We start from the raw sequence: 14,610 nt of genomic DNA, 5'->3' as shown, positions 1-14,610 counted from the left end.
GCGATCCCTCAACCCTTGACCTTCGGCAGTGGGTGACCGACCGCTGGACCTGAAGCTCCGGGGGCAACCGTCCACCAGATCATCATCTTCATATTGGTGGCAAGCCTTTCATCTTCTACCCTTTCTGGCCATGCTCATCGTCACCTCACCGTAACTCAAGCAATCGATCGGGACGATCGCTCGGAGGACCGGGGTCATGTTATGAAGACGAAGAAGAGGGCAGTGGCGCGGGACGGAGCGCTCGCGCTAGGCCCTCAGCCATTAAATCATATCTTCATTCTGTCATCATGTCGTGCCTTCCTTGGCTTGCCACCACGTAACAATATATTTAGGGAAGCCATAAAAGAGTATGGAGCCACATTCCAAAATCAGTCTGACATAGGCTTTGAAAAGAAGTTGAAGGGTGTCCCGGCGCATGCCAAATTTTCTATGAGTTATTCGTGGTAACTTGCGTAGTGCTCGGTCACCTTTCTGAACGTTAGCCTTGATGTGGAGCTGCAAATCCATACTGCCATCATAAATAACGTCGAGACACCTCAAACATTCCACCTGCGGCATGTTGTCCGAGGGATAGTGGCATGATATATAAAGGCCGTGCATGTGCCTAGCGTGAGCGCCGCCTCCCGCGGCAGTGCTCACTCGTCGTTGTCTTCTATGCAGCACTAATCCGGAGGTTCCGACCCGAGCAAAACCGCATGTTGCGTGTCAGTTAAAAAAACAAAAAAAATGAATCAATCATCTCGTTTGTGCCTCAGTGCCGTCATTCATGCATGGGGAATGAGTAGAAATTCTCTTTGCCAAAAAAAAATTCCCGTGCTTTCGCACTAAAACGAATGCTGCAAACATCCTTTGCCATTTTTACCGAGTGACGCATTTTGCTCCTCCATGCTGTAAAAGTTGAAAGGTATAAGGTATAAGGTTGTTGCCAGCTGATGTTTAAAAGAACAACAAGCACTTTCGCGTTATTTCATGACACTGTTTTCACGGCAATTTGAATTTTTACTTTATAACCGTTATTGTAAAGTTCAGCGATATCTTCGCATTATTGTTCCGAACGAAATGAGCACAGGATTCTTGCACCTGGACTGAACATCAGCTTGGGCATTAACGCGCGTTCTGCGCAATGAACTGCAGAGCTGTATTAACGCTAGAGCGTTAACGACTCCGTTACTGAGAACATCCGGCGTCAGCGTTGTCGGATTTCGGAGCGAAATATAGGGGGGCGAAGTGTGGCCCATGTGGCGACCCGCTGAAGAAGAAACCTGGGTGGGCCAACTATGTCCCGCGACCTTGTGGCATCATCACAACCCGCTCACCGGAGTGCGAGCAAAATGACCACCGTGGCAGGTGGCTGTTAAACCAATGACTGATCGCGAGAGGTGGCTCGGGGAGAGCAAGTTGGGTCGCAGAAGCCGCACGGGTGGCAGCGCCTGCCATCGCAGGGCAATTGCACATCGCTTATGCGCTGCACCATTCTGGAAGGATTGGACCCCCAGGGAATTATGAATGCAACGTTGAGAATGAACGATTCCACATATACGGGCATTAACTCGTTAATGATATCACGTCATATCCTTAGAGAGGATCTTAAGTGTTTGAAATGTTTCTGCAGGTATAGGAGGGGGGGGGGGGGAGGGGAGAGATTCGTGTTTAGTGGCTTGTTGCATTCATCGCCGTCGTAGCTTCGGCACGCATGGCAGCCGCTGTCACACGTCTACACTGCTGTCCTCCTTTTTACCTTGCCGTGGTTTACCTGAGAGTGGCAGTAATAGCAGCCGAGTTGGTTCCTGCCAGCCTCTTCGCTCGGTGGTAAGAGACCATTGCTCTAAGAAGAGCTGTGCTCTGCGTTCGTACGCCAGTAATACAGGCCATATTACAATCGGTCTACTAATTGGCTGCTAGCTTGAACGCGACACGCAGTCAAATATGCTAGAGTCGAAATGGCATTGCAGTTGCAAATGAGACCTCCCGCTAATTATGGGCCGCATGAGCCCGACTTTATTTCGGGCTTGTTTTAGTAGAACCCCGTGTTAGGGCTTGACTGCAAATAAAGCAGTCACAATGTTCCTGCAATCCCTTCGAGCATTTTCTTACAGGTTGAGTCATATTTTACCCCGTCCTACTAAATGAGAAGGGAACTATTACCCGTGTGCCTGCAGAGTTGCGCGCATAATATCAATAACTGCTACACAGCAACTGTCATATGATTCAATTAAATCGCTGTGCACTTTATCGTGTGAAACAAATTGGACGCGCTTGCGTAAACCACCTAATTAATTCTTACAACTGAGCCATGTAATCAGATACCATGCAATCTCGCCCTAGGTCCTGCCACTTTTAAACAACTCGAGTGCACTTAGGCTGACTTAGCGCGATAGGGTTAAGGAGGCCGCGTCGCAGAAAAGCCGGCGTCGGTGTCGTTGATCGTGAGCAAAAAAATCCGCACAAAGGCAAGCGAGGTGGGCCAGGCCACCTATGTCGCGTGACCGTGGTTTCTCACCTAGTCACGTGACCTTGTGGCGTCATCGCAGCCTTCCCACTGGATGGTGAGCAAACTGACAACCGTGGCAGGTGACAGTTAAATTAATGATTGGACGCGAGAGGTCGACCGTGAAAAACGACCCGGGCTGCGCAAGCCACACCGCTGGGAGCACATACCATCGCAGGACAGTGGCGCATCGCTTAAGCGCTACACCGCTGCGCCAGGAGTGATGTGAGTACTCCCTGGGATGTATGAATGTATAGTAGAGAATGAGCAATTCCTCATATGTGGGCACTAACCCAATAACGCTGTCGCATCATACCTTTAAGGCTGGCTTAAACTGTCCCCTCCAATTTAGTGACCCCGATAAGCTAACCTACGTGACGCCGTCGAGGTGGTTCAGAACCACAATATCCGAATCATTGTGTCTTATTATTCCTCCTTCCATCTTGCATAAATTTTAGAATAAACTAGTAGCAGTACAAGAAAAGAGCCGATACAACACAGTAAAATATCCGTGCAATAAAACAGCCGACCGAATCGCCCGCATTAGCTAGCCTAATAAAGTCACCCTCAGAAGCCCATCGTATCATCTTTCAGCAGTCATTTTCCTGTGCATAGCCGGAGACTGGAATGGCCTGACCACTGAAGTTGTTTCCATCACCAGCACTCTAACGTTCAAGCGGATCATTGAAAGTCTTTGATAAATTTTTACCACCTTTGTCTTGCCATAAAATTCAATTCCATCATATACTCGTAATGCCTTACTTTCAGACCGTTAAGCATACAAATGAAGCAACAAATAAAAGTGTCATGGTTTTTCTGCATACGCGTCTAAACCGCCTGCTATCGTCATCACAAAAAAAGCTTCATTATTGTAGCTTTCAGCCGACTGCAAGAGGGTGGACAAGAAATATTTCGCCACAAGCCTCTAGTCCAGGGCAGGGAAGCAGAGGCTCAGGGTGGGATGACGTTGGCCGAGGGAACGAGCTCTGAAGTCATCTGAAAAGGGCCGAGTCCTGCTCGCAGGTGCGAATTTACTCACCCCAATATTGTCCTTCCGGAGCTCCAGCCAATGTCCAAAGACGAGGCTGCTGGGTTCAGGTCCGGGTATCCCGTACCGCTTGAAGAGGCCGTACTTCCGGCGCCTCTCCAGGACCCAGGCTACGACGAGTGCTGCCGCCAAAAGCAGCACGGCTCCCACGACGTTCCACGCTTCATGCCCCATCTGCTGAAGAGCACACGTCATGCACTGCATCACTTCGTGTATTCGCAGATCATACGCGGAGGAGGGTTGGGAATGTTTGTATCTCATTGAAGGACTAGGATATACGAGTGATGTGGAATGCGCCGTTTAGGATAGTTTCAAGGGTCTTTTGAAGGCAGTGTACAAAAATAAAATGGCATTTTTTGGAGCCAGATACATTGTTTCAAATATGGGCGTATGTTTTAAGCGTGAAAATACCAGTGCAACACTCAATATTTGCAGTACCTCCCGAATAGCGAGATAGAGCATGAAATTGTGGCCCTGTCAGTTAATCTTCCATTAGACTTCATTATGCGCCACAGCTTGTATCTCAGTATTTTTGTACAGCTCTTGGATTCGGAGGAACATTAAGGCTAAACAAATAAGCACAGCATGTAGCTGGAAATCGAACGCATAGTTAGCATAAAAGGTGCGATTTCTAGATATTTAGAATCGCACCCACACCTTTGTCCATTGAGACTCGCCAGCATACCAACATTGGCTCTAGTGACTAAGAGTGGGACATGGCTGTATGGGCTCTCGCATTTCTGAAGACACAGAGAGTTGCTCACTATTAATTCTCCTCTCCCTCGGGAACTGTTGTCTCTTAAGGTGAACCTGGCTCTCGTCTCAACACCAACACAGTGCGTCTTTTCTATTGACTACTTCAGCAAAGCCTACTGCAACAAGTGGTGATAGTATGCAGGTGAGCGGTGATGTGGACGTCGAAACACTTGTTCTTCGCTCGTGGTACTTTTTCTATAATCGCTGTCTTGCGAACTAAGGTCCAATTACCACGGCTAGGAGAATTTCGTTATAATTCAGCAAATAGGCGCGCACCTAGCGCCGCGGGTGGGCCCGCTAATCAGACATTTACGAAAACAGCGTACCAAGGCTGCTGATGGTAATATCGTCAGAAAGGTTATTGAGATTATCCGTCACGGCAGGTAAGCAATGCTTTCGAGGTGTACAGTTATCACAGAGGCAGAGAGTTTGTTAGCGCTCTATCACTAAGGCTTCCATTCAGCCGAAAAGCCGTTGTGTGTCAATTTGTGCGGTCTCTCTGTGTGCTGAACGGGTTGTAGACAATTTTAGGTGGGCCAACTAGGTTACGCGACGTTATGACGTCTTCACAATCTACCCACTCGATTTTGAGCAAACTGCCCACCATGGCATGTGGCAGCTCATTAATAACTGGCCGCGAGAGGTTGCCCAGGAAGCGCAACCTGGGTCTCTCATGCCACACAGGTGGCAGCACCTGCCATAGCAAGGCAGTTGCACATCGCTTAACCGCTGCAATAGTGCGCCAGGAGCGGTATGAGGACTGCCAGCTGTCCATGAATGTAGAGACCCAGAAAAACCGAAATGCTAGCACACCTAATTCGCACTTGGCCTAACTACGCAAGTAACACGAAGACGGCGCTTCCAACCTGGACGGAAAAGACACGCAGATGACAGGACCAGCGTCGTTCGTGTTTCTTTTTTTGTCCTCATTGGTCGAGCCATATTCATGTTTCTTTCACGATGAACCAACTACCCCAAGCAAAAGTTTTCTCAACTACCCAAGTCGACCACCATTTTTCTTTTCGGCGACATGGGCTTGGGGTTCAAGTCAAGTTCATTTCCTTTATTAAAGAAAGAAAGCAGTCGGGCCTAAAAGCTGTCAATAAAAGCTTCGCGGGACCCTGGCCTTGTTCCACAATTCGCGCACCAGCAAATAGGAGAAAATTATTTTACATATTTACAGCTAAACACAATACATCAGAGAAGGGAAGGGGAAAATGTTTCTACAATTAATTCGGTACATAGGAAAACAACGTAAGCAATTCGGCACAGAGAATACGCATGCCAGGGTAAAATCACCTGAAACTTAAAATAATGAACGGAGATGCAAAGAGATAGCGCATACAATACACCAGTTCGAAATTCATAGCAATTTTTGTCGACCAAAAAAGGTGAATTTTGTAGTTTGCACGAACTGGATCGAAACCGGTAGCAGGAAACCTGGTTAATAATTTTTATATGGCGTAGAGTAATGAACAAGCATATGATACTTGCTGGGTTTTGGAATAAAACATTTTTTCTCACGTAGTGTTTCTTCCCAATATTTCCTTTCAACTCTGCAAGGAAACTGATAACAGTCATTATAATTGACGCGAGGTTTATTAGTTAACATCAATCCTTAATCAAACCAAAGAGCATTATACTTGAGAAAAAGCTTTTTCTGTGGAAGGCAATAAGTAAATCCAGCGAGATAGCGTATTGTTGGAATTCAGGTAGCAGCATCCCACCGCTGCCAACAGTTGTTGGGATTCAGGTACCGTGACTGGGCCGGAGAAGAGACGAGGACGATCGGTGGAAGAAAACTTAGGAAACTTTATACAACTACTATTTACATTATGTACAAGTACGGGCAACTGAGAGTGCTTCTCAGTAAAGAGAGCTTCTTAGGAGCCGGGAGTCTCTGATACCTCTCAAGAAGGGGGCTCCTCTGGCATCAAACCAGGAGCTCCTTAAACACTCTTCGTATTCCCCAGATCCCTAGCTGGGAAATACAGTTCGAAGAATGATGTCCAATCACACGATGGCACTGATGGTACCACCCACGGCCGGGCGGTCCTGATGTTCTCTCGCAGCTCGGTCAAGGGAAAGGGAACAGGACCCGGTCACGTTGTCGTCCCCGCGGCTTCCAGGTGGCCGCGCACATGGTCCGGAGGGCACCTGCATGACACAGGAATGCAGGCTGCCTCCCCGCAGGTGTCGACAGAGCTTGCACTGGTGACCGGAACGCGGAAGCTCTGTCGAAGGTGCGGCACTCGGGCAATTGTTCAAATCCAGCGTGACTGAAGGGGACCACACTGATACCGCACTTCGTCGTGGCGAGGACCGGAACGAATACGCTTATGGTCGTCGCTGGGATTCCTGTTGAACGCTATCGTCGCTATGGTGACGCTATCATCGCTGCTTCCGGCATTCCTGTTCGAACACGTGGGGACGCTATTGTCGTCGTTCCCTCTGGCAGTCCTGCAGTCACGTCTCCCCCAGAGGGCTCACCCACCCTCGCGGTGGTCTTCAGGAAATCCTCCCCATGCCCCACTTCGCCGAATTCCACAGCAGGAAGGAAGTGCGAGCACAACAGTATAAACACTTGCTGCTCCTACTAGCTGCGAAGCACTAAGCCATTGCTTTCGTTTGCTTCATCGCATTCAAAGCTGGTTAAGGGTGCCGTAGCTAAGTCATGCTATAGAAATGCGCTAAGTCCTGTATCCACTCTATACAAGAAAGTTTTGATAACTAAACCGGTTGTCTTGTGAAGTGCGGAATATCGCAAGCAGCTGCTCGTATCTGTATCAGAATCAATCATAAGTAGGTTAAGCAGAAACAAGGAGGAACTGGCAGAGCCCAAGAAGAAAAAGAGAAGACAATTGTTGTTCCCTACATTCATCATTTTTCCCAACAGACTAAAAATCATGGGCAAGAGAAGTAACGTCAGAATTTTTTTTTCTGCTCCTGAAAAGCTTGCAGAGATGTGCAAGAACGTTAACACCGAATTCATTCCACAATGGTGAACCATAAAGCATGAGAGTCATTTCGTCGGATGTCAAGAAGGTGTCGTCTATGCCGTATCAACATCCTGTTGCAAGCAATACGAGGGCCAAGCGGGAAGATGTATTAATAAGCGCCTAAAAGAGCCCAAGAACAATGTGCACCTATCTGTGAAAGGGGATCTCGGCTTACACTGCAGTGATTGCGAAAGTAAACCTTGCCGCCTACGCTTCACACAAATATAGTTGATAAGGCACAGTAACAAGCTGACGCGCTCATATCGCATGGTCAAAGGACGCATATGTCAGCAGCTCCTCCTTAGCGCTGTAAGCAAAAGTATTAGAGTTTTCGGCCGCAGGGAAGCAATGATGGTGCCATCAGGCACTACTTTTGGGTGTTCATGTGTGTGAACCATCGTGAATTGTCACTTTGTTGCTTCTTGTTTTAGAGCGTCGTATATTTTATCGTTCCAAGCAATAAAACTTTCGTTGCTACTCAGTGCCTGTCCTCGTGTGTCTTTCCTTTCGCCCCTGTCAAAAGTCGTGCTGTTCCTTTTTGAAATACCCGACAGCGCTTTCTTGTAAAATATGCGATTTTTATAAATCGGGCACTGCAGTGGTGCTGCAAAACAATCTATTGCATTGCAAAAGCGGCATTATAAGTGCATTATTAAGCAATAGTGTGATTTTAAAACTAGTTCGTTCCTAATCGGGCAATGGCGCCAATAGCTAATGAAACTTGAGATTTATGAGGTGATTCCAAGTCAGGTTCTTCACACCCTTACTAGAACAAACTCAGTTCCACAGCTCCCAATACGAGCCAGTGGAGGAGTGCCTCCCAAGTGGTGGTCGCGAGAACTCACGACGCTGCAGTCGAGTCTTGCTCTCTGCCGTGCGCGTCGTCTGCTACACGCGGCTCGGAAGCGCGGAGCGACCGGCACATATGTGCTTTTGCGAGCTGTTGTACCACTCTACATGGATGCAGTAAAAGAATTGCTGATAGTTTAGCTCCGGTTAAACGTCGTGTGTACGCGGTAGCTGACCCGAAGAAGACGTGGCTTCGCGCGCGGCTTGTCGCTGTCGTTTCTCCGCTTCTTGGCGGCGTCGTTTGGCGAGCCGTTCCTCTCGTTGTTCCGGCGTCTCGGCTTGGCATTCCTGGCTTCTTGGGCTCGTTGTCGACTCGCCTTATACCACGCCCCAACTTCTGGATCCGTCGACGTGGCTTCCCGCAGTCGCCGTTGATGTCGGTCGGAGTATACGCGCGGACTTTCCGCTTCTTCACTCAGCGTTCACCTGAAAAACGAGCGCTTCGCACCCTCTGTTTATAAAGTGGCCGAGCAATGACGCGCATCTGTTGCCCAACTGCGCATGCACAGCGCACCTGTAGCTACTGCGCATGCGCGACGCGCGCAGCGAGGCTGCGGAGGCGGCGCAACATTGACGTCACGTGCGGCGCACATAGAGAAACATACTTACGTAAAGAGCGGACACTCAAGCCGTTTCGCGGCCGAGCAAAAAAAGGGTCTGACCACCCGCCAGGCGGCCTACGTTATGTTCCACTCTACTTCAAAGGTCGACAGCTTATCACATGTCCACCGGGTTGCATCCAAGTGTTCCATTTCCATATGTAAGTTGGTGGTGCGCCGGTCATGTGCCGCCGGTTACGCCCACCTCACCGCGTTTTTCAACGCGTCGCCTCGTTTTTGCGGTAAGTTTTCTTTTTCCTTCAGGATTAATCCTGATGTTTCTTGAGCTCAGAACATTGTAGCAAGCCGTTTGTTATGCTGCGTGAACGTATTTTTCGCGTGTAGCATATAATATATGCCGTGAGCCATCCGTTTGTTCTAGTACTGTCTTTTCCGGAAGAGCATGTGCATTACTTCGAAGGCGTAATTTAAAAAAGTCACTCGCAACACGTTCGGTTTAAAACACCGAATTTATCGATGGCTCACCCGTACCGTAACACAAGCCTTTTATATGGCGTGGGTCGAACAGTGTAATGCACATTTGAAACCGACCACGTGAAAATACCTTTGTCACACGGGAAGCGGGCAGTCTTGATCGCGATCGGCCAGATCCTAATCGGGCCTCAATATGCCCCGATCACGTTTGAGCCGCGTATAGGAATAGCTGACTGCCACCGGAGCATCGGAATAAAGCTGCCCGACTGCGTTCGAAACCTACTTTGTGCTTTTTAGGTGTCATAGAGTGCTACGAAACGAACAGCAAAAGAGAGAAGCCTAAAATATGAACAAAAAAGGTTGTTTCAGACTGCATTACAACAAATGCTAATACGTTTTATTCAGGCATAATTTCTCATATCTGTGTCAATACCGCCAACATCATGTGTTTCAGAGAATTTCAGGCGATCGGCATTGATAGGTACAGACGCGGTCAAAAATACGCGGCCCACAGCTGCTCCGATCGGAGGAGCGGCTGCGAGAGTATGCACTGTGACAACTTTCTTCCTCGCTCCCACACCTTCTCAATTATGTTTAGGTCTGCACCTTTTGGGGCTACGGCAATATTTGGATGCCCAATTCGTCAAGGGTGTGTCCAACTTTCCTGCGCAGTAATGAGGAAAAAAATACGCGTCAAAAAACACAAAGGCATGAATTAAAACAGAAACAAATTTTTTGAGTGAAAATTTTACATTGTTCTTCGTCTAATAAGGACGTAACATTACCGGATACGTTATTGTCTCGTGAGAGCATAACACGTAAGACTGGGAGTCGTTAATTGTGTGTATAAACATACACACACAGGTATACAAAATGAGTACATGTTAAATACCCCCCCCCCCCCCCCCCCCCCCCCACTGGGTGGACTTTTCGGAGCCCTCCACATCGGAGGCTCTCAAAAACCTGAGCTGCATCGAGACGTTAAGCCCCCCGCCCCACTTAGGCGCACTCTTTGGTGGAGTAATGACTGGCTGAAGATGCTTTACATTACGAATAGTAAAACGATTTTATTGAACCCAAGGCTTATCAGAAAAGTTGTGTGTCTTTTTTTCTTCGTGTTGGTACTCATAACTGTCTGCACTTTACCACCGAGAATGAATATAAATCAAGGTCATTTCGCACTGTGTTATTTTTGTGGGAGGTGTTTAGAGAGACGTTGCCAACAATTTTCAACACGCTGCAAATAAGGTTTTAGTCTGTACATACGACAGGGATTCTCCTTACCTCGCGGTGTGGATAGGGCTCCTGTCTTGTTGGGAAATATATACCCCATCTTTGAACGGGGCTTCCAGCGCAAAGGGAACTAGGACTTGCTCTATAATTTGAGTGCATTGGTCCGCGGTCAGGTTCCCATCAATGAGATGCAGCGGTCCGTGGCAGGTAATGGCGCCCCACACGCTGATAGAGCAGCGCCCACTAGCTGCCACTTGTTGAATGTACTGCTCGTCGTATCTGTAAAATGAACGTCGGTTTCATGTTGAAATTCGCATTGAGCGCGAAGGTTCAACACGCGTAATCAATTACGTTGCGCCCAAAAGAAAGAGGCCTGTGTATTTTACAATATTAGTGCGCGTTAAAAGAACCTTATGCGCTCTAAATAAACTCAAAGCCTGCCATGCGTCAGTCCTCATAGCCCATGTGCAACCTTCCGATGTTGAGCTCCACAAAGCAGCGTAACCAATGCACCTTGTAAACGGAGACACTATTTGTAATCTATTCGGTTACACGGAAACTGGCTTACCTCGTCCCAAGGAGTCTCCAGACCCTGCGCTGCTGGTCCCACTTGGTAACAAATGCCGATTCGTCACTGAACACTTCTTCCCACTCTTCCTGCTGCCAAGACAAGTGCTTTCTCGCAAACTCCAACCGGGCGCGCTTCTCCGACTCATTCAAGCGCGGCCTTTGACATGCCACCCTGCTCTTCAGACCAGCGGCATTCAGCCTGCGTTTGACGGTGGAAACTGATACTGGGAGATCAGGCTCATCTCGAGAGCAGTCATAGCGGGCTCAGCTGACAGCAGCAACAAATGCCAAGTCTTGGTCCTCCGTCGTCGCAAAAGGCCTTCTTGCTCTAAGTGCGTCCTCTACGCGGCGTGCAGCCATACACGAACGACGAATTCGATCTACACAGCGCACTTCGAGCACCCAACCTCTCTACCTATTGCTCGCCGACTGCGCCCGGCAACAAACAGATCTACAACTTTTTGCGTTTTAACAGCATTGAGTCACGCCATGCTTGTACTGCTTTACGCTGTTCTACTGAAGAACCTCAAGCGGCATAGCGCTTTATATCCCCCAGCTATGCTTTACAATGGCTGTTAAAGCGCACCACTTATCCCACTTTTTTCTATTCCCACAACCAGAAAGAACGGTGCCATGGACACGAAGAGATTGCACCGCATTCTTTGATAAGGCAACATTTTTTGTGCGAGTGAGAGCGAGCTAAATGCCCAGTCATTTCAAAATCGAAAGGCATGCTTTGCAACCTTTTTTTTTTTTGCCGAAAACAAAGGTTGAAGATTGGCTTTCGTGATATCCCAACGCGCAGCATTTGGTTGTGCACTTCGTTTCTGCACTTCGTTGTGCACGTCCTTATTACATGAAGAACAATGTAAAACTTTCATTCAAAAAATTCGTTTCTGCATTAATTCATGCCTTTGTGTTTTCTGACTCCCGTATTTTTTTTCCTCATTACTGCGCAGGAAAGTTGGACAAACAATTGACGAATTGGGCATCCAAGTATTGCCATAGCCCCCAAAAGGTGCAGACCTAAACATAATTGAGAACGTGTGGGGGCAAATGAAAAGCCGATTGATTCCAAGGCGGCTTCGAGATGTGGTCGCGGCCGGGGGGATGTTCACCAAGCATTAGGCAGGCTTGAGAATTGATATCTTGAGAAAGAATCTCTCGTATGTTAAGCCGAAAGATCGACGGCTAAAATATGTGCGAAAATAACGTCATAAAATATTTTTTTTTCAAATACCCTTGCTGTGTCAACAATCAATGATCTTTGCCCCGAAAACACGTGCATCAAGAAATTTTTTTCATACCATACAGATTTCTCGCCATTTCGTGCCATTTATTACGCAGAGTCGATGTGTGCGAAGAACGACCATCTTATTTCGGTCTGAAATGCTGTTATCATCGCCAGTTACCAAGCCTGCAAACTTATACTCAGCAATATTTAAATACAAGGGAGCAGCAGAAGCGCACCTTTTCTTACCATATATACAAAAAATGATCATGAACAAAAGGGGAACGCTAAAATATATTGAAGTTTTCTTTGCAAAATGAAGCAGGCGCATCTGGAAACTCAGTGACACTTTCTACCGAGCCATCAAAAATGCCAGATTTACTTTTAAAAAGCAGATATCCTATTATCAATGTATGCGGCCGATGCACTACCATAAAACCGTAATACTCGCTTCTGTTACACATACATCTCAATCATTTTCTCTCCATATTCTTCAAGCTTTATCTTGATAATGACAATGCCTGGCACCCGTAACGCATAGCACTGATGAGCGTTCCTTGTCAATGCACCAATAATAAATTTCATCATTTCGCGACATTACCTAAATTTTCACGAAATCTTAACAGTCCTAAAAAACGGCTTTCGCGTTATGCGCACGTAGTTTTGGATGAATTTTAGCAGTCATTTTCAAATTCGAACTTAATAATCCTCGTCACATATTTCTTGAAACTGAAAGGGACCGTTATTTCACGAAGACTTCTATTTCTCTGATGGAGAGTAATGTATTCACTGCGGGCAAAGTTTTACATGCAATACCCCCTTTTCATCTATTACAATAAGTAACCACTTGCATTTACGTAATCCACGCCCGGCTTTTCTTCCACACGTGGCTTTTAATGCAACTCTATTGATTCTACTAATGCGGCGGCTCTTTGCATGTTACCGCTGTAAGACAGGGAACGACCCTGGTATATTATTTGGGAACGTGGTGCATGCATGCTGACACCCAAGCCTTGAGCAGGCGGGCGAGGCTGATTACACGGAAGCGGGCTGCGCGTAAGCATGAAATTTGGTTTATGGGGTTTAACGTCCGAAATCATCTCAGGCTATGATAAACGCCGTAGTGGAGGGCTCCGGAAATTTCGACCACCTGTGGCTCTTAAACGTGCGCTGACATCGCACAGCACACGGGCCTCTAGCACTTTCGCCTCAACCGAAATGCAGCAACCGCCGCCGCCGGAATCGAAGCCGCGTCCTCCGCGGCGGGTTACATGCACGAGGTGTCAACCCAACTACGACACTAGAAAGAGGGGCGGCACCAGCGCGGCGACGCTTCATGGAAATGGGAGCCCTCTTTCGCCCTGACCGTAAGGTGGGAAACAGCTGAACGTCGCACTTGAACTTTATCAACCGTCTGACGTGTCCTCTCGAGAGCGAGGGAGAAATCTATCGTCAAAGTGCATACTCTCGCAGCGCTAGCGCGAGCGCCGCGGTGCGGCTCGCAGCCGCTCCTCCGATCGGAGCGGTGGGCCGCGTATTTTTGACCGCGCCTGCACGTTTTTTAGCCGTAATACCAAATTGAAAATTTTTTTTCTGGAAAAAGTAAAATACCACGACTTTTTTTCTGCCAACTTGGCAAATTTTGTTGGGTGTTTCGGACCTACTTAGTGGCATCTGTTGCGCTAGGGCTGTTCTTTCTCCCGATCCTTGGACCGCTATATCAGCGATAATTTTCCATCGCGATTGAAAGTCGGATCCTGGTCGAGGTCTCGATCACAATCGAAAGTGCCCACGTGAAAGGGTATCAGAAAATCGTTGCGGACACTGTGATCTACGCAATAATTACGACAGTGTGCGGTAACGGTAAAATGAAAGTTTATCACGGGTACGTACCGCATATAGGTACGGTCTGGAAGAAAACCATATAGACAATCATTGACAACAGACACTGCTTTATAGAAAAAAAATCAGTTTACGACAGCTCGCTTCCGCAAGGGATTGAAGCAAGTTCGACAGAATTTTTTATGAACGATATGTTAACATGCTTGTCTGCGAACAAATAAATAACTGTCATAAGCGAGTTTATTTTTCTTTTTCGCTGCGATATATTTCTCTTTGCCGTTTGATGACTGCACCAATCTTTACAGTCTGTACACAAGCCCACACTATATTATTACACGGAGCGGATTGAATTAAGGGAGCTACTGCTGCGTTTCAGGGTGTGGGAACAACGAGCGAAGACAAAGGAAGCCGGGGACGAAGTTCTTCCGCATTCCTCGTGACAGCAGTTGATGGACGCCTTTTCTGTGTACTCTAAAAAAAATATAAAAAGTGCTGCCAATCTCTTGTTAGATCCGGCTAGTATACGCATGCTTTTTTCTAGTAAACATATGTAGTTGATT

The 14,610-nt window shown here is 47.5% G+C and overlaps 1 protein-coding gene across 1 annotated transcript in view; it reads right to left on the bottom strand.

The window, feature by feature from the left end:
* Nucleotides 1–14,610, bottom strand: part of LOC144121872 (cytochrome P450 3A29-like) — a 52,981-nt gene that overhangs the window by 20,051 nt on the left and 18,320 nt on the right. The window contains exon 2 of the mRNA XM_077655291.1: nucleotides 3,528–3,713. Within this exon, the coding sequence (XP_077511417.1) occupies nucleotides 3,528–3,710 (183 nt within the window). The 5' untranslated portion in view covers nucleotides 3,711–3,713. The remainder of the gene's footprint in view (nucleotides 1–3,527; nucleotides 3,714–14,610) is intronic.

The sequence above is a fragment of the Amblyomma americanum genome, chromosome 2 (assembly GCF_052857255.1).
Source record: "Amblyomma americanum isolate KBUSLIRL-KWMA chromosome 2, ASM5285725v1, whole genome shotgun sequence".
Taxonomy (NCBI): domain Eukaryota; kingdom Metazoa; phylum Arthropoda; class Arachnida; order Ixodida; family Ixodidae; genus Amblyomma; species Amblyomma americanum.
This window is presented reverse-complemented; position numbering and strand designations above follow the sequence as displayed.